Source organism: Pteronotus mesoamericanus, unplaced genomic scaffold, assembly GCF_021234165.1.
Source record: "Pteronotus mesoamericanus isolate MK-2021 breed Mesoamerican mustached bat unplaced genomic scaffold, CSHL_Meso_final contig_347, whole genome shotgun sequence".
Taxonomy (NCBI): Eukaryota; Metazoa; Chordata; class Mammalia; order Chiroptera; family Mormoopidae; genus Pteronotus; species Pteronotus mesoamericanus.
In genome coordinates, this window is record NW_026555137.1 from 6,339,167 (window position 1) to 6,360,337 (window position 21,171).

Below are 21,171 nucleotides of genomic sequence, written 5' to 3' on the forward strand. Positions count from 1 at the left end.
TTGGTGCCCAGGACGATTCTCCAGCCAACGCAGACACCCCGCTGGGGGCTTCTCTCAATATTTTTTTTTAATTGGTCTAAAACCTTCACAAAACTCAGAGCCAATGTATGAAAAGTTTCTTAAAAATTTTAGGACAATCCTGGCTGATTTGAGAAATGCATAAAATTTAAAACTGTGGTTTTCTCCTCTTCACATTAGAATCACCTGGAGATTTTTTGTTTTAATTATTCCAAAGCCCAGGCCACGTCTTAGAACAATTAAAACCCAGTCTTGGGGGATGTGGAATATGAGCATCAGGAGTTCTTAATACCCTTCAGGTGATTCCAATAGGCAGCCTAGTTTGGAAACCAGTATTTTAAAGAAGAAAAAATCACTTACAAACAACAGGTGCGAAAGGAAACAATCCCTTGACACAAACAACAGAACCCACTTTGTCAGAGCTACTCGTCGTTTCTAGATCCAGTAAAATAACCTGCTAAAATACCCCAAACCGACTTTGTTATTTCCTTTTACACCCGAGGCATCCCCGGTGAACACAGCAGTATGGGGCGCGGGGTGGGGCGGGGAACGCTCTGCAATAATTCTACATTATAAAAACCAGCGAAAGAATCGTGACACGTACGTTCTTAAAACGCCAGTGTGAAACGTCGGTGTTTTCAAACGAGGACGCCCCCGGAAGACCACAGGCATGCTTTTTCCTTTTAGGTTTGTGCCTGCATTGCCTCTACTCCGCCTAAGTACTTTGAAAATTCCCCCAACACGCCAGCTCCTGGAAAGGACGGGAACCGAGGCAGGAGAGTGCGGTGGCTCGCTGGTGCGCCTCGGTGCTCCGGGTCACCTCGAGCCGCGGCCTCCGGTGCGCCGGCGCCTCTCGAGAACCAGCCACCTCTGCAAGGTGAGAAGCCCAGCGCGCACGCACTGACACACCACTCACACGAGAGGCAGAGGGGACAGGAACGCACATATTAGCACCTCGGTGACGGCTCCGGGGGGTCCAGGGGACGCGCAGCCACCCCGGGCAGCCAGTGCTGCGGCCTCGGAGCGAAGCGGGCCAGGGGAGGCCGTGCGCTGTCAGCGCGGCCGCTGGACCGGCTGGAGCCGGGAGGCGCGCCCCGCCTCCCGCACGCGGCGCTGTGCACTCGGTCGATTTCTCGCTCGGGAAACCTGGTCGCGTCGCCGCGGCTGCCGCCGAACGAAGGCGGGCGGCTCGCCGGCGGGAGCTCCGTGCGCACGCACGAGAGGCCAGGAGTCGCTCGTTTTCGCGTGATCCTAAAATAGGGGGAAAGTTTTCTGTTATGACATTGCCACCGAGGCGATGATTTTGAGTAATGCAGGATGATGCGGAGATGCTTTCAGATTAAGGAAGAGCTATATAAAGGCTTGTCAGAATGAATTCTAATGTGCCACGAGACACTTTGCATACTCTTAAATATGCAAAATGTCTCTTGGCACCCTAGAATTCATCCTGACAAGCCTTTATATAGCTCCTATTTAAACTCCTGCTTTATTTTTAGGGAACGGGTACTCAGAGGTACTCTTCCAATGGAAGCAGCAAAGGGCAGTGTTTTGTTTTGGGTTTTTTTTTGGAGGGGGGGAGGGTGTGAATAAAGAAACACAATGCAGAGGAGCAATCAAAAGTGGAAGCTTGTTTAATATTGCTCTACCATCATCCTGAAAGGCATAATAATTTGAGTTACACATCTGAACTGATTGGAGTTACAGAATCATATCTCCTTTTTGCATTTAACAATATATACAATATAAAATAAATACATTTACACAAATGGACATTGGTTGGAGCACACAGTATGGTACACATCACAAAAATATACAATTGATTGCTTTACAGATGTGAAGCCCATCTACAGCTATAGACATGGTTTTATTATTATTATTATTGTTATTATTCTTTTTACTACTGGCTATAATGCAACTCCTGGATTATTATAAGCAGTTTAAATTTTTTGTCCTTTTATGATCTTTGCACATAAGACTGCCATAAAATGTTTTCCTAGGCAGGTAAACAGAGACGCTTAAATAATTAAAATACAATCACCAACACCCATTTTCTCTTCTATAAGAAAAATAGCAGTTTTAAATTTTTTATATCTTTTATGTTATCATTTAAATGCAAAATAGTGGAATAAATACAACAATCTGAGCTGATTGAAACACAAGTGTAACAGCAGGTAGTCACACAATCATATTGCTTTAAATAAGAACAAACTGAAAAAGAAGAAAAATAAAAATTAAAATCATATGGCTAAAACATACACCTTTATAACTTTCCAAAACTTCACATTAAGTAAATGGTCTTGCTTGAAACTCGAGAAAACTTACCTCAAGTGAGGTTTAAGATGGGCATTTGCCCTAAAAGCCCGTGCAGTTCTTTTAAATCTGCGTGTTAGTTTGCGACACCTACTTATGGGGTACTTGTCTCACTTAACCTGAACGCTGAAAGCTGCACTTCCGTCTTCTCACATATCTCCCTCTCCTGTTTTCAGTCGGTTGGCTCTTACTTCTGAAGCCCAAGTACTTTAATGTGATCCAGTAAAAACAATGTATATAGTGTATATACTTTATTTATATATAGTGTGGTTGAATAGTAGCAACTTAAACCCTGCACAGACTTGCTGGAAAATAATCTTTTTAAACACTTACATATATAAATAATCTTATAGAATCAGCACCTTTTTATTTCCCAGGAGTTGGATTTTTTTTCTGTTGTTATTTTTAAAGGGATGTGCCAATTTCTGAACTCCTATCACAGCTATAAATTTCAAGTTATTGACCATCTGAATGAATTGCTAATGATGATTTATCTAGAATCACACTACAGTCACTTCTCTACTGAGAAACCACAATCTACAATATAGTCCCATATAGCTAATGATAGATACACAGTATTTCTAGCATTGGGCTGATGAAACATCAACCCAAGGTATTTTGTTTAAAGCACACAAAGTAGCAAGAGTTTTGGAAACGTATCCGCACCAAAAAGTTTTGCAACAACACAGAGCGAGTTAATAACAACATCTGAGAGATGAGTGAATGAAAGCCATATATACAGCATTTAAAAATTAGACTTATCTATATTCTTGAAATATTCAAAGTTTTATTTCTAAGCTATACATTGGTATTCTATAATAAACCATTAGAGAAATTATTCCTTGTTTTGAAAATATTATTATGATTTTGATGTGTATCTGTTCATAGTGAATACTTGTTTGGAGTTTCAATCTCTTAATTATTATTAGGAAGAACCTTATTACTGGTAAGGAATAGAATATACTACTGTAGTCTCCTGAGGAATTGTACATCCAATATTGTCTCTAATTCTACCCTGTGTCTAAAAGCACACACCACAAGAATCCAAACACCACAAGAAGAACAAGACAAACAGTCTTTGAATGCAACATAAAATTCAGAAAAAGCACAGCAAACATGAAACATTGAAAAGCTGAACTACATTTCTTTTGTTTGTTAGGATTACAATTTTAATTACATCTGTGTACATAGAATAAGACTGTTCACATAGTACAGGGAGCAGCTACTAACACTGGTCCATTGGTATAGCATTTGATGGAGGTTACTATTTCTTCTGGTTCTTGGTTATTCAGTGACTGTAGATTTCGGGGGCATCTAATTGATTTCTTCATTAGATTACACCTCTTAACAGTCTGGAACCTGACTGACTTCCTCGCTGTGACAATGCTGGTTGAAAAGCAGATATATCGGCTTAGCTCTTGCTAAAGACTGCAGGTTAATTTAAACAAACATTCCTAAATGAATCAATTCATGTGGATAGGTTTTAGAATTTGGTCAGGCATCTGTTGTCTTTGATGATTTTGTTGTTGTTGTTGTTGTTGTTCAAATTCTGGCATTTGCCTTATTGCCTCTTAAATGAATACTGGCTCACAGCTCCTTTGGGGGAAAGGTCTTTAACTTTGCCAACAGGCAGGAACTCGTTCCTAACCGCTGTGGCAGGGCAGCTGGGAATCGTATGGCAACTGTGCCCCCCAGGCCGAGAGGCGCACTTCTGAAAATCCTATGGATCTGGGTTCCATGTGCAGTGCTGATATCCGTGACCACCCAGAGTCACTGGTGGTATGATCTAATCCTTTGCGTCAGTGAACATTTAGGTAAACTGGAGCTCATGTTAGGAAATTGATGTTTGGGACCAGACCGGCACACAACATAAATTGCATCCGTGATAATATGCACCTTCCCTTCAACTATTGCTTGAGTAAGTTAAATTCCCATATTAATACATGGCTGAAAAGTGGTAAAGCTGGTACAAAAAAAATCTCCATTTGTAAGAAGAAACAAAACTTTTTTTTTTTTAAAAATCTTCCTTCAGGATTCATTTGTCCTTCATTATTGTCCGTAATTGTTCAAAGCCAGCACAAAATCGCAGTATTCTTATTTCTCTTTAGTATTGCATGAATGAATAAAGCTTAAACTATTCCCTGAAAAAGTTACATAGTAGCTAAACTAACAAATACCTGGAAGACTTGAAAAAACAATTAAGGAATCAAATGGCTGTAACTGATCTAGATGGGAAAGCAATGATGAGAAGCAGCCGATGCAACGTTGCTTAAGTTGTCTAATTAGAGGCTGCTCCCATGAAATCTAATACTGCACTCAGTCAATTCGCTTATGTTGCACTGTACTTTAGGTACGACGGTTCTCTCTTTGATTCCTTAGTCATTGGGGACGTTATGGTTCACAATAAGTTCACTGGCATCCATATTATGGATTTCCATCCTTTGGCAGGGCTGGCTTCCTTCTCTCTCCAATTAGAGACCTCTTTTAAAAGTTCAGCAGCAGGAAGAAGGAAGAAAGGGGGTGAGGAAGGAAGGAAGGAAAGAAAAATTTTCTCACAACTAGAGCTATATAAAATTTAGAAGGGAAGGATGGGAAGAAGGAAAGGAGAGGAAGGAAGGAAGGAAATGAGAGAGGGAACCAGTCATCAAGAAAGCCAAGAAATAAGGAAAAGGAGGAGTAACGAGGGGAGAAAAAAATGAAGAGAAAGAGAAATGAGAAAAAAGGAAAAGATGAGATCAGGTAGAAAGAAATTCATCAGGAAGATACAGAGAAATCCGAAAGCTGCTTCATAGTCTTGCTGCTAAATTATCAGTGCAGTCTTTGTTGATTTTTGATGGTGTTAACTAAACTCTAAGTTTCTTCGACATCACCCTCGGGTTTATTTTCCCTTTTTCAGCGTGCAGGATGGCAAGGCCCAGAAAGCCTTCGGTCAGACCTTGGCCTCCAGCATTTCCAAAAAAAGTTTGTGCATGGGGACTTTGCCTTCGAGTTTGATGTTGTAGAAGTGCTGCACGGCCTTCGTGGACGTCTGCCTCAGCAGGGGCAGCGTCATCAGCATCTTGCCGGCCCTCCGGGGGTCTTCCATGTGCTGCCCGGCTTCGTAATCCTGCAGGGCCTCGTGCAGGACGTCCTGGAGCTTCTGGACGGCTTCCACATCCTCTATGTGCATGGAGTCTGTACCAGGAGGCAAAAAACACAAACCATGCTATTAATAACAACAGAAACCTAAGCATATCAGTGCTACAGAAGTCAAAGGTTATCCTTGAACACCTCTGAGCTCTAAGTAGTGATGTGCTCAGAGGCTCACCCTTCCCAACTCCATTTTGGGGGCCTCAGTTCCCGCCAGGTGATAATATTCATTGCTTACTTAGAACATGGGAATTATTACAGAAGGTCCATTACTGAAAAGGTGTGCAATTTTTTTTTTTCTTTCAAGGCTGACCACGGAGAAGCCTTTCTTCGAACAGAGTACAACCCTGGCTATTGTAGTCATTGCCTCATTCACGTACTTACTCATTCGCTCATTCAACAGTTACGGAAGGCCGTCTACTAAAGGTGTTACTTTCAGTGCTGTCCAGGTAAAGTTGTTTAAAATCCGGACCTTGCCCTGAAAAAGCTCCCATTTCTCAAAAGGAAAGAAAAACACTGATGACCAAGACTTTAAGAATCCCGTGATAATAGCCTGACTCTAACACTGTGTTCAGTTCTAGAGTTGTTAGGGTGCTCTTCATAGCTCCGTAAAAGATCCTGACGTAGTCTGCTTCTCCGCTGACACACGCACAACGCCTTTAGGGAACTGAGGTCTGCATTTAATTTAAAAACCTAATTCCATCAGGCAAGGAAAGGGTTAACAGGGTTGCCACAGTTATTCTTGCAAGAAATGTGGGTGGGGGGATAAAACTTGCAGCTCTAGTTCTAAACCAGACACTTAATTATATACAAGTTTGAATCATTTAGCACGTTTTATTGATTCTGATGACAGTTTATCTGTTAATTACACATAATGGGGTCTTTGGGGGGATTGTGCATGTTTAATAATTCTGCTTCTTGGAGGATGCAGAGTTCTAAGATATATGTAGTTAGCCTGATCTTTCATATAATTCAAACATCAGACTGCATGCACAAAAAGAGAGGAAATGTGATTTAAAATCAAGTGGCTGAACATATAAAAACTATGGCAAAGTCATTAGCTTGACTGCTATTTTTAAATTTTTTTAAAATTTCTTTTTGTTTTAGAGAGGCAGAAGTTAGGGAGAAAACAAGGGAGTGAAACACCGATGTGAGAGAGAAACACCGATGTGAGAGAGAAACATCGAATGGCTGCCTTGCCCTTGTGCCCCAGGTGAGCAGCAAACCTGCAGGCCAGGCAAGTGCTCTGACCGGGAATTGAACCAGTGACCTGCTGGCTTGTGGGCGACACCGAACCCACGGAGCCACCCCAGCTGGGGCAAAAGCTTGACTGCTATTGTAAGTGGTAACATGCTGTGAAATTTTCTTAGTATTCTGTTTATTTTTTCTTTTCTCCTTTTGCATTGTCATTTTGAATCATTTCAGCCACATTACTGGTGAACTGACCACTATTTACATTAGGTGGTTAATGACACATTTCTTCGAAAGAATTTTGAATAGTCTGGAACAGCATTGTGTGTAAGTGTTTACTGCTCAAGGCTTGATCCCTGCCTGAAGGAGCCAAAAGAAGGCATTCTCCCGCGTGGGAAATGGTCGCAGGGGCGCTCCGGAGCGGAGCGCGAGACGTCCTCTAGGGTGTGCCCCGTCTTTCCCTACGCACTGTTTCTTTCTGGGTGTCTCCCCAGCGTGGTCCCTGAATGAAGAGTAATCCTATCTGCGTCCTATGGGACGTGTCTTTAAAACAAGCCCAAGTAATTTTCAGAGTTGTCTGAGGGGTGGCAATACTAGTGCCAAAAAATAGTCACAGAGATGACAGCTCCGTGCTCTGATATTTTGCTGTTTTTGCATTAAATGCTGTCTGCAGGGAAAATGGTGGGCAGGGCATAGCCTAACGGAGAATGTCCAGGCACACAGAAGACTGGCCCGGTGCGTGAGGGGAACGGAGGCGAGGTGGACTTGTCCAGCCTACCCGGGTCCTAAAAGTTAGCACTCTGAGAAAAAACAGAGGGCAATCGAAGGGCAGGAAAAGAGAAAGTGCCTTCTTTATAGACGAAATTAAAACAAAGTAACTATTTCCTGAGCAGAGGGCTCCCACAACAGCAGAGTGGACATCATAAATAGAGCAGGTGTTAAGTCCCTGTTTCAGGCCACCGCGTCGGTTCACCCCCAACGTCCCCGCAAGGCCCGGGGCCGTGGGCGGAAGGGTCGGGGTTAGGCTTAACCTGTTCCTGGGATTCTAGTGTGTTGCCAGAATTGATAACGCTGTACATGACGTTTCCTTTTCTTTTTCTTTTTTTTTTTTTTAAAGGGGTTTAAGTTTCCCCTGAAATCATCTCGTTCACCCTTCCGTCCTCATCAGGAATCTCCTCTACCACAGTTTCGTGAAGGCATTTCCAGTTCTGTGCAGAGAGCGCATTCTACCTGACAAGGAACAGAGCTAGGGATCGGAAATGCCTTCTCTCTTTCCAAATCCGTCTCCGAGTTCCACACCCTGGTCCTGGTCCCAGCCCCGGGAACCCCTCGGGGGGCATTTCCTCCTTCCACAAGGCAGGTCTTTCAACGCGCGAGGCCAGCGGCACAGCCCCTCGGAGCCCACCTGAGCCCCGCCTCCCCCAGGCCCTGGCCCCGCGGGAGATGTATTAGAGGATGTCACAGGAAATGGGGCGAGAACAAATAGCAGAGAGAGGCGCTCACAAACAGCAATTAAGACTTCAAACTATTCTTTAAAGGCTGTGATTTAGCTGCTGAGATTTAAAAATGATTTAATCAAATTACTATGATAATTTAACTTCCCATTTGCAGAAAAAGATTCTAACTCATTTTAGCTTTACCCATTCTCGGATCTGCTAATACTTTAAATGCAAACTCACTAAATCTGAACTATTTAATTAGACCATGATTCAGCTGGCAGACTGCTGAAGAAAATATTAATCTCCATTAGAGATCCTAGTTCAAGTTCTGGCTCTGTAGCTTTAATCTTTGTTTTGTTCTTTTTATAGATTTATGCCAGGCTCAACAGAACTGGCATTCATTTATGTAATTACTTAGCTTTCGTTGTTGGTGATGGTTTTTTTAACTTCATGTGTGTAAAGGAAATAGTCCCAACATTTATGCAAACCCAAACAAACAAACAAAAAAGGCTCATATGCCTAGGCCCACACCCAGACCTATTAAATCAGAAATCAGAAAATTGGGGCTGGATCAGACCATCAGTATCTTTCAAAATCTAGGTGATTCTTTGGCCAAGCTGGGGTTGAGAACTCCTGAACAGATCCTATTTGAAGATACCAAGATTTCAAAAGATAACTAGAGGGTAAGTGAGAGATGTATTATCACCCATATATTAAGTTTCAATACCTAATGGTAAAATAGAACCAATTCATCAACTTCCAATATTTTACTCTCCGAAGTGGGAGCTGAAAGGAATGTGCTTCTCTCCAGTCATGAAACGAGTGACACACACACACACACACACACACACATGCACACGATGGACATACAGGGGAGTGAGAAAAAGCCTTCCCTCTAAGAGAGGACTGGGGTCTCAGAACTTTCCATGCAACATGTAAGGGGTCTGAGAGAGCAGCCCCGGGTTGCAGGGAGCAGAGGTGCCGGCTGAGGCTCTGGCCGTCGGTTCTTGATGAACAGAGGAGTTGGTCCCTCATTTATTTATTTAGTTAGTTAGTTCTCTATTTTAAGCTGCCGATCATACAGTTTTGATTAAAAGTAAACAGACTGGATTCCAGGAAGATGGCAGTAGTGGCAACAAAATATTTTCATCTCTCTAAATCTGCATATGAAAATCAAGAGATCAAGAGAAAAATTGATGGCAACACTAAAAACCCAGAGATATCACTTACAAAAAAAATAGGTGGCAGGGTGTCCCCAAGATACACACACACGCACACAGCGACCTTAACACTCTGTGTGTGTCTGTCTGTGTCCTCGCCTCTGCCCACTGAAGGGGCCCAGGACACATGGCCAACTGAGGGGCGAGGTCATGAGTCATGAGCGACCTAGCACCCAGGTTATAGCTGGGGTCCAGCCCTGGCCCAGAAATATTTAAGATGAGCATGGACCATCTTGGCATGCTAGACAGGAAGGACATTATTAAACTATTAAGTCATTCAAAGGATTCCAGAAGCCAACCTGAAGGCTGGCCCAGCGTAGAACTTCAGCGACGCTAAGGAAAAGCAACGCCTGTGAGCCAAGCTGACTGACCCCACATGGGGCCATGGGAGCTTGAAAAAGGCTTATACTTGCAGTTGGTTAGAATCCATTGAATATGTTTAAATACACATGATTTTAATAACATTAAAAAATAGGGTACCAGTTCTTTACCTTGAGAACTGGTAAATAGAGAGACAGAATCAAGCATTAAGCCTACTTTTCCATGAACCATATCACTGGTAACCAAATACGGGTGAGAAAAAGTATCACTTTACATAAATATCCCAACAACTGAATGAAAAAAGAAATAGTGATATTACAAATCGCCATTTTGCAACTCCGAGTGATGCCTGGATTGAAGTGATGAGCATCAAAGAGAGACACGCAGACATTACATGCTCCCCGGCAAACAACACACCACCCGCAGGTGCCATGGGGATCGAACGCACGTCTAATGAGGTCTCTGGATCCAGATGCTAATTTGCACAAGATGCAAAGGGCAGGGAAGCAGGATGCATTGCTCCCAGAGAATGCGATCTGCCAAGCCCAGGCTGTCTTCTTCAGCAGAGAAGAAAATGGAAGAGGAACTTTCAGATGAAAGGAGGCTTAAAATTTCATAAGAAATTTTTTTAACAGAAGGTTTCTGATGGACCAGACACAACTATTGCATCGGGGGTACATTATTTCCAAAGGAAACCATCACAGAACACCAAGAACTTGATGACTATCAAAGTCAGGACAGGACATAGTTACTTTTGTGGGAAGAGAGGGGCTGGGCTGGGCTGGGACGCACAGGGGTTTCTGGGTCTCTTGCGAAGGTTTAATTCTTGACCTCGCTTTTATTTATATTCATAGTGGAAGGCTGAGAGCTGCGCCTTTGGCGAAACCGAGTGCTTTTACAAGAGGGAGGTAAAGGAAGAAAAAGCCAAGTCGCCCCTGAAGCCAAAGGCTGCACTTGTGGCTTTGAAGACAGAGGAAGGTGCCATGGGCCAAGGAAGGCCAGGCCTGCTGTTATGGAACCTGAAACAGCGAGGTCACGGGCTGTCCCCAGAGGGCCTCCCTGTGGATGCCGTGTCCTCAACCTAGCGAAGCTGATGATGGCCTTCCGACTGCCAGAACTGCAGGGGCGTGGGCACGTGCAAGTTAAAGCCACCGAGTCCTGGCAATCTGGAAAGGCATCTGTAGGAGACTAATACACTCCTTAAGGTATACATTCTTTTCTTGTGTTTTCCCTAATGTGTTGTATTTCCCGTTACATTGTGAAGGAGAGAGAGAGGGGCTGAGAAACTTCTGAGGGAGTCACTCCTTCCAGAAATTAGTGAGTCCAGGAGAGTTCCCATCGAGAATGTGGAAACGCTTGGTGAAAATACCAAGGACACTGTTCACATATCAACTAAGGAGTTGGATCAGATAACTTTTAGGTGTTTGCTAACTCAGAGAAGCTATACTTCTAATGTTGCAAATAGTCACAGTAATTCTGGTTTTGTGCTGAACCATGGTGAGAACTCCTGGCTTCACAGCTCTCCGCTAAGACACACTGGTTTTTTCAGGAAAGCTGTTTTCTGCGTTTCTGGCTCTGGCTATGAAGCCAGGAGTTTACATTTACACCAGCCACGCCAATCGCTCTTATACAAAATTCACATAAAATGGTGAACCACAGAAAGCCCCCGTGGTCCATGGTCTCTTGCCCGCAGGCTTCTCACACAAATCCCAAGTTATTTTACCATTGTTGCGTTTCTCTCACTGAATGAGGCTTTCTTGCTAGATCCTTTCTCTTCCCCTACAAGCACCCAAGGCCTGCTTTCTCCCTCTAGCAGCTTAGGTTTTTCTAGGAGCTTTCTAACTCCATTTACTGGAAAGTGATAAAGACAATTATGTTCAATAAGTGAATGTTGATTCCAACGTGAGTGGTAACCCTTTCAGCTTTCCCCGAATCATAAATGGCCTGCACTGCGGTAATGACCTTTTGTAGCAGATGCTCATTATCTTGAGGCCCGTAAAGGAAAATGATGTTATGCCACCCCTTCGAAGTACAACAGTTGCGAAGTATTTTATATGCTTATTGCCCAGGGTGGAAGTATAGATATACTTGAAGCTAGTATTTCTTTGACTGTGTCAATGCATGGTGATCACAGAGCATGATAAAAAAAAAAAAAAAATCGAGGAACCAGTTTTTATAGTTTTACAAATTTGAAATATAAATATGTATGAAATTTAAGGATTGCATTAAGTTAAAAAAAAAACAAATATCCTAAATAAAATTAAAATAATTCAAACAGTGATGGCAGATTTAAGCAAAAACCAAACAGCAGCAGCGTAAGTAGTTTAAGTGAGCCTCTGAGTTTTGTGTTTTTTATCTTCAAAATTAACTGGAACCATATTTAGGGTTTTCAAATATTTAAATGTAAGAATTACAATATTAGTTCATTATATATATGTATTTACCTTTTTTTGGTCATATACCTGAAGATAGGGACTATATTTCCACTGGTGTTCTGGTGTAGTAACTATTCCTGAATTCAAACATGATAGAAACAAAGCTACAAAAAATATGACAGCCATTATCAGGAAGCCAATTCTCTGTTTCCCAAGCATAAGCACAGCATTTATAATTATTGAATAAAGACAGATGTTTAAAATAAGCTGAAATTTAGATTAATGAGGCAATGGTTGTTAACACCTCCAGCCCATATAGGGGATGCTGAAGGATCTAAAAATAACACTGAAATAGAATTTTTTTTTTTTTGCACAAAAATTTCCTTATGGTGATCTGAAATTTCTAAATACTTAAAGAAAATCTATGAGCTTTTTAGGGTCTCTAAAAATAGTATTACAACATTTCCATATGGATGTATTTATGAGCCTTTTAAGAATCACTGGATCTAAGCAAGATCAAATCTACAGCTTTATCACTGTCCTCCCAATAATGGTCAAACAAAAAAAAAGAAAAGAAAAAAGAAAGGAGTGGCATCATGTACAGTATCAGAGAAAATGCCTTTGAGTCATATATCCCAAGCTAAAATGGTGACGCTTGCAGGTGAGATGGGAGGAGAAAGGCCATGTTTATACAACACAGGGGAGGGGCACCCTCAGGAATAACATGGGCCTTGTGCCCTGAATCAGTTCTCTTTATTATGGAGGCTCACTCAATTTCTATTGGTATCGAGAGGCTAAAAAGACTTAAAATAACACACAGGGAAATTCTGTGACACAGTGAAATTTTCTTAGGAAAAGCAGTGTCACTCAACGCTATAATAAAGGGGAAAAGGTGGGGGGATGTTAATTATTTCTAGCTTTAAACAAGAAAAACTAACTAGTTCTTTAAATACCCTCTAACTGCCAGTCTAAAGTAGGTCACTTCCTCTCCCTAAGGGAAGTGTGTGGGGTTCAAATATTTATTTATAAAAACATGAATGATTATGCTTCCCAACAAGAGACAGAAATGCGGCCACCAAGGCACTCTAAGTCATGATCCGCAGCCAGAAAGTATGCGTCTAACTTCTAACATAAAATACTGAGCAATTTTGATGATTAAATCTTAGCATTGCTCAGCATTCATGATTAGTTAATTACCAAAAAAAAAAGTAATTTGAAACATAAATGATACAAAAACAGGCTTGCTGTACTTTCTGAATAATTATCCAAGTAAATGTTTAAATTTGAATTTCTATATAATTATCAAATAAAAATACTTTCCCAAATCGTTCATCTAATTACAAGAGATTCTGTAAAACGAAGTCTCTGTACACGAAGACATTCCCAGAAAATGTCGATCCCATGTCCCTGTTCGGTTTTCTAGAGAGCAGGCCTGGGGGTTCCTGAGGGTTCGCAACAGCAATGCCATTTGCTATAATGAATCACGTTTTACAGCTTCACAGGGAAGGAGGAGAAAAGAATGGTGGCGTGCGGACGAGAGCTGTATTCACGATGAAAGTGTGAAATGCCGAACTCTGTTACAAAGGCAGATAGGAAAGTACAACTTCATTGTTGAAAACAATTTCCCTCCTATCAGTCCAAGGATTCGTGCATCAATATTGCAGATGAACTGTTAATTACAAAATCAATTAAAAATTATTTCTAAAAACAGTCACGCGTCCCTGGCTCTCATGGGGGCAATTTGGGCAGAAGGTCTCATCTCACTAGGACCGCGCCAAATCACAAAGTCGTCATCCACAACTAAGCAAAAGCAATCTGGTTTTTCATTTTTCAGCGCGGCTGAGCCCAGCCTGAGATTGATCGTCACATATGGCCCCAGAAAACAAACTGTCAATACCTTGAATGCTGCAGAATTTGAACAAATAGCCGTCCGCCCATTCAAGCCACTCATTGCATCCCATTTAACAGATTTTATTGACAGTTTCCTTCTTGTAATTAAAGGGAAAACTACTGGCCGGCAACCAAGATAAAGTTCAAAGATAGGGTCAAAACAAAAGCAGATGGAAAGGCACGGTGTGACTGTCAATGGTACATAGCATCAGAGCATGTTATTGACGTGCAGGTATCTAATGATCGGCACGTCATTAAGGAGGGATGTATCCGGAACTTTATGCAAATGCTAAAACAGACTTAAGACCACAATAAAGCATTCAGAAAGGCACAAAGGGAAAAACAACAAAGCGCCAACGATTTTTACTTATCAGAGGTCGCTCCTTGCTTGAGCATGTTTCAGTTCAAATGTAAAGACTGTTTATTCCCACCATTCTGAGCCCTCGCCGCCTAGGCAGTCAGTCCCTTTGAGAGGAACACTCCCTTAGCAGGATCTGACTTCTAGAGAATTCCAGAAGGTAAGAAAACAGTGGGTATTGATAACCAAAATTAAAAACACCATCAAATATATTTTATTCTGATTTTCTGATTGTAAAATTTGCATTTTTTGAGGGGGAAAAATGGTTTATGTGTATTTGTAATTCACACTTATTTTCCCTTGTGCATACAAAGCAGTGGAGCTAATTCGGTCCTGAGAATGGCCATACACTACACATACTAGTAAACGCATGAGGTGGTGAAAAATTCCTCAGCTTTCAATCAGCAAACCTAATAAAAATAATCCCCCTTCAGCTGATTTTTCTTATTTTTAACTCTTCACTTGAAAGCCATAATGACTCTAATTTTGCTGTTTCATGCACGGATTTGCACTGGGGTCTAGCAAATCTGTCAAGAATGCCAGGAAAGGGCGAAAGTGACATACTCAGAGACGGAACAACGACCGTGTCAACATGCCAACCTGAATTAGCCAGAGCTATCGCTTTGAGGGTGACAAATTCTTCCTTCTCCAGCTTCATGCTCTTGTACTTCTTCACCAGCTGCAGGATGGCATTATTTAGGTCAAGAAGGCCTGCGAGCTTGGACTGGTCTTCATCCATTATATAGTCGTCTGCATAGACAAGTTCATCCTCGAAGGAGAGGGACCGGTACACGACCCCGAGGATCAAGATTTCCATCCAGGCGCTCTGCAGCAGGCTCATCTGGTCGGCCAGGGACAGCGTGGAGAAGCCTGCATGGGAAGAGGGCAGACCTGGTTACTCCAAAGCCACAATTTCAGAATGACATGTTAGTTCCACCCGGTGGGCAGCACCGGCGTTAGGGCTCAAAATCCTGCAGAGTCTCGATCACGTGCTCTTAAACTTTCCCCTGATTATTCTGCGAATGGCAAAGTAAAAGTCACCAACTAGCCTCGACGTGGTGGTGTTTCCCTGACATTTTATAGGTGGGGCTAAAGGGACTACAGTAGAGAAGTTGTTTACTTGAGAAGAAAACACAATGGAATCGATAAATACACTTTTTTTTTTTTTTTGGCTGAAGTCTTAATGACTCATAGAAAGTCATTTTCATGACCTTGTATTTAAAAACTACTACTGATAAACAACATAAAAGTTTCTTTATAAAGAGTCAAAAAAATAAAGGAAAACCAACAATTTAGGTCATATAGTGTACTTAAATTTGGAAAAATTTCTCTACAATAGTCACAGTTACCTTTGTAATTGGGTACTTTGTCCCCAGTAACAGTTAACACGAATTCCTTTTGAAAATGGCGATGGTTGGTATAAAAGTGAGTGGGGCACTTAGCACCCTGACCTCTTCACCAAACAGAAAAGCACGTTTATCCTTGGGATTAAGACGCCGTTGTCTAGGAAGTTAAATGTGGGGCAACGGGGTTCAGTGGAGAGGACGTGAGTGGACCCAGGGCTGAGTGTAAATACTGGCCCCAGAAGCTACCGGGCGTTTCGCCTGGCAGCAGAGAAGTTTCTTGTGCCTTAATTTTTCAATGGAAAATATAAACACCATTCAACAAGACACAAGTTTGTAACATGCATTCAGTAAGTGCAGATACATCAGGTATTTTTTTCTGAAGTACCTGATGACTATTCATAGTCCTTTATGAAAAATCTGGTCTACATTTATACAAGCATGCTTACAGTCCTTTTGAGCTTGAGAAATCATATGCAAATACAGACGTACACACACACACACACACACACACACACACACACACACACTGGCACACACATAAAAGAAAATGAGGTGCAAGAGGAAATGATGAAGTAATACAATTAAGCCTACTTGAGGTCAAGGAATATATTTGTGACTTACAGGAACCAGATCTAAATTCTAAAAGAAATTTAAAGAATAAAGTCTTAGTGAACATAACTGATAATCAGCCACATGCTTTTACCAAGAGGCCTAAAAAAGAAGTTTCATTTTCAACAGTTCCCCTTCATTTCCAAAGTTAGGCCAGGAATAATTCCAAGGGTAACCAATCAAACATTCCCGTGGTCTTCGAGGACAATGGTAACATGATTTAAGGAACTGCTACCAGCAATTCTCCAGAAGAGGAAATTTTTGGACAATGCAACTCATACAATGTATATTTACTCCCCTTCTAGACTTCATTACCCAAATCAAAAATATTCAGTGCCGCCCAGCCTTCTTAGGCTTTTGCTATGGTCTTTGTCGTCGCCACCTTTATCCCTATTAAATTGTTCACATCCCGTGTGACACTGGCAATGACAGCGCAGTCGGGAAAGGAAAGGGGTCCCTGGCCTGACGGTGATAACCAGTCGTTCGCCACGTGACACCATTAGGTAGAAGTGTTTAACCAAATCATCAGGACAGAGTCATCAGGCTTTACTTACGGGGGTCTTCAGGCGTCTGAGAAAAGCATTTTGGTCATTGTTTGTCAAGCCACTGACGTATTACTTGACAGACCTTCCTTTAGACCAGCTGGGTAAGTCTTTTTTCCATTTTTTTTTTTTTGTCTCTTCAGTGTGGGGTTGTATCAATAAATATCCTCAAAAAATTAGCTATAACAATTGCTATTTTAGAAAGGGATTCAGAAGGGAAAAATAATGATCTCTTGTGAGTAGGTTTGGCTCCTTTAGCTTTTGGTTTTGAGAAGGTCACACTCACCACAAACAAACAAACAAACAAACACAAACAAACAATATTGCTCTATTTTCTGCCACCCTTCCCCAAGAAGACGAGGCCACGCACATCCAAAAATCTTTCAAGAAGAGGGCCTGCGCAGGACTTTCTTTTATAGATTAAATGGATGAAAAATTAAACAGTCGTCCAGGAAGGTAGGACCAAAAAGGCATTTTCAGTCTGCCTGTCTCTCTCCTCCTCCTCGTGTCCCCACCAGCCGCCTCTCTGCAGCAGCAGATGGACAGAGCACATCGCCCGCAGCCCCTTCCTGTGACGGCCCCATTCTCCCTCTGTTAGTAAATAGATTTACACATTCTCCAATCTCCACACATCTTTCTGCCGAATAATTAAAAGCAGGATGATTAGTTTATTGAGTGGAAGGAGGAACTTTTTTATTGAGGTCCGTCCACGATTTTATCAGGGCCAGCACTTTTACGGTTGTCAGGAGGGTCCAGGCTTCCAATTTTTCTTATCTGCCTGATTAATACAAACGCTGTTTCAGGACGCATTAATTAACAGATACAAATCTACGTCCTCATGGAAGGATCAATACGGAGAAGAAAAGAGGCATCAATGTGAATTTAGTGCTGATGATGGAGAAGGCCCGCTATCGACATTTACGTGCACGGAAACTTGAAAGTTGCTCAGGCCCCTTTGTCCCTGCGATTTACAAATGAACAATTTTTCAGCCATAACAGTGTTTCACATATTTCTTTGGGGTTTCATTAACCAAAAAAAAAAAAAAAAAAGCAATAAAAGTTCCTTTTTTTTTTTTAAGGTGGATCTTGTAATTTGTTTCTTTTATGCTGGTGGGAGGTGGGGGCGGGGGCAGGGGTGAGAGAGAGAGAGAGAGAGAGAGAGAGAGAGAGAGTGTGTGTGTGTGTGTGTGTGTGTGTGTGTGTGTCTATAAACCTAACTTTTCCCCTTTCCTCTTTCACTTCTTAATAAAAAAAAAAAGATGGGGAAAAATAAAGAAAGGTTCTACTTTTTGGAGGGACGGGGTCAGGGAGGATGGGAAGATGGATATAACATAAAAGGTTGGACAACTTTACTTGCTTGCTGTCTTCGGGTCTATTTCAACTGATTAAAGGAGGTGTAGTTTTTGCAAAACAATAGGGAAGCAACAGTCCACACTTTACACAACAGAAATACAAGTCTGGACTTTTATCTCTTCTAGGTCTAGAAATAGCTGAATCTCTCAACACATTAACCCTTTCCTAGCTCTCCTCTGCACTCGAGAAGTTAGCATAGAAAGCTCTCCCGACCAAATGCCCAGGTAACCGCCTTATTATGAGATAGCTGTGCTCACCTGATCACTAAGGAAGCTGAACACATAACAGAGATTATATCTGCATTCCATAAAGTTCATCTCCCTGCCCTTCAGGAGTGCTAGCTACATTTTACAGACAGACACATGGATACAATACTATTTTTATCCATAGATCTGAGCTAAGTATAAAAACCTAAATGACCATGATCTCAATCAAAAACACACCTTTCAATAAACTCAAATAAAAGTCAAAGGGACTTTGTAAACATGCTATGGCTCTATTGGCACACACATGCTTGCATCTGAATGGTGATTACTTGTCTGCGCTTTTACCAGCATTTAGTGGCGTTTTACAGCTATTGGTCTAGGAGTTAGAGGTCCCAACCATCTATAACATTTAGCTATCTTTGGAGAGAAACCTCTTTCCCAAGTGAAATGAAATATGCTCTGCAGTTGTGTCGTTTGAACTTCACGTTTTGTACATGCCGGGATCTTAATCTTTGGCGTGTGACAGGTTATAGTTTTAAACGTTCAGCCGTATTACAGCTTTTTAAAATACACTGATACCACGGCACATTTTTTTCTCCCCCAGCTGCAGCCTGTTCCACGCGCGCCGCTGACAACGCTGATCTCCCTTCATCTCTGTCCTGGAGTCGTGCCATTTAATGTATCTCGGGCATTTTGCTAGCAGAGTGACTCTCTACCTTGACCCGCAGTTAAATAGCGTGTTTATCTGTGATACAGTGTGCTCCAAATAAACCAGATGACAGTTGGGAATAACATCATTTGGGAGGATTGAAAAGCTGCTCAAGAGGCAGGTACCCCTGAAGTAAGAGGCTTGGAGAAGTATGTTTTGTGCCACCCGCCTCCTGGAGACTTCGGAGGATGACAGAGGCGCCCTGGGCACTTGTCACATACCTTTTTTTTTTTCCCCTTAGCCTGGCAAACGGATGCACTTTGCAGTCGACTTACAAAAAAGGCTAAGCATTTGAAAGTGTGAAGGGCAAAAAGTATCTGACGGCTAGTCTTCAAAAATACACTTTCATTTCAGAAAGCATAAATGTTTATTTCCTGATCGGAGTGTTGACAGAAGTAGGCTGCGGTGCACTCGGTGCACACATTTGGGTTTAACCCCTGCGAGGCATCTTCTTCCCGGCCGCTCTCCCGAAACAGAGAGCAAGCGTCGCCAGGCTTCAGGGCGTCTGTTAATATCAGTTAATCATGGCATGGATTTGGCCGCTCACCGTTTCCGAACGGCAGTTTCTCTGTTCCACAAAAAACCGACACCTTTCAACAAATAGCATATCATGCTAGAATTATAACGATGCCATAATGACTCACTAGGACACAAACGAAGTTCATCGAGAGAAGCTGACTGAGCAACATGGCAGAAGCGAGATGCTTCCTCTCCCACACAGACCGACCCGATGTCTACAGGCGCTGGCGGAGAAAAGAATAGCAACGGTGTGGAGATTTGGTCTTTGCTACCAAAGGATGCACAGATGCATAACCCTTGTTAGAGATAAACTTACTCTACTTCTAAGCCAGTCGATTTTGTCACCTGACCAAACATATGTTCTAAGATTCAGAAAACACAGCTCTGGGGCCTGTAGTATGTGTGTGTGCATATACTACCGTCGTATATGAAGAGCTTTCGCTTTGTTTTTGTTTTCATAGGCACAGACTTCATAGACTAGCTCTCCAAAGAGGCCCGAGTTAAGCAGCTACAGAGGTCAAGGTGACGGCTCGAATATCTACCTGGTGCATTTGGAACCATTTTATTTAAAAAATCTTTAAAAGGGATGATGATTACTCTCTCTCTATTATATTAGGACTTAAGCACTACATAGGATACCTCCAGTTCTACCCTTTGAATCTTTTATTCTTTTAGACCGCCAGGAATCCAGATTTCAACAATTTAGATTCAGTCATAATTGGTTTGGGTGAAATGAAAGAATAATAAGGAAACATAATAACTGACAACAAAGGGACAGCTCCCTCTCTTGCGGATCACGTATTTCAACTTTTGTTGATTCCTTAAGAAATCTGTTTCTGTAGTTCTGTTTATACCTCAAGCAGGGTTCACAGAGATTTTATAGAGCCATTATTTTTAAGTAGTGCTTTCACAGGATAGATGTGGAAAACTGAAAGACAACTCAGACTCAAAATTTACTTAATATCTATGTGGCAGAGTTGACCACAATCTACAGAATTCAGCAAACGAGTTGGGGGTGGTGGTGATAAATTAAAAGAGAGGGGAAAACAGACTTGTAAAGGCGATATCTACCAGACCCTGACAGAATCATCACTCCTTAAGAAAATACAGGTATCGATTTTAGAGAGAGACAGAGAATGTTTCACTCATTTATGCATTCCTTGGTTGATTCTTGTCTGTGCCCTAACTGGGGATCGAACCTGCAACCTTAAATGTATCGGACGACACTCCAACCAGCTGAACTACCCAGCCAGGGCCAGAATTATCGCCCTTGTCTGGGTTTACAGGTGCACCTTGCAGATGAGTTTACAATCTGCCTACTTACGGGCCCAGAGATGGAAACGTGCCCCACGGCGCCGGGAAAACACTTTCCTTAGCAATTGTCCCTTGTCTCCCAGCACAGCTTGCTAGAAAAGTTAAAAGGGTAACAGCAGCTAAAAAAAGATATTCTCTAGTGGCAACACAGGAACGTCTCAAAATGATGACACGGGTTTTTTTGTTTGTTTGTGTCTGTGAGTGGGCGGTTTTTAACTGCCAACCTTCTTTGGAAAAAAAGGCCCAGATGTAGGGCAGATGCAAGCACAGAGAGACGGCAGAGGCTACGTGCATGGTGCGTGCAGCTGCTTCTGCAAACCTC

The 21,171-nt window shown here is 42.1% G+C and overlaps 1 protein-coding gene across 4 annotated transcripts in view; it reads right to left on the reverse strand.

Annotated features, from left to right (window-relative positions):
* Positions 1-1,675: 1,675 nt before the first annotated feature.
* Positions 1,676-21,171, reverse strand: part of ESRRG (estrogen related receptor gamma) — a 464,808-nt gene continuing 445,312 nt past the window's right edge. For all 4 annotated transcript variants that reach the window (XM_054576587.1, XM_054576586.1, XM_054576588.1 and 1 more), the window contains 2 exons: positions 14,852-15,121; positions 1,676-5,502 (listed from right to left, as the gene is read on the reverse strand). In XM_054576587.1, the coding sequence (XP_054432562.1) occupies positions 5,258-5,502; positions 14,852-15,121 (515 nt within the window). In that variant the 3' untranslated portion in view covers positions 1,676-5,257. The remainder of the gene's footprint in view (positions 5,503-14,851; positions 15,122-21,171) is intronic.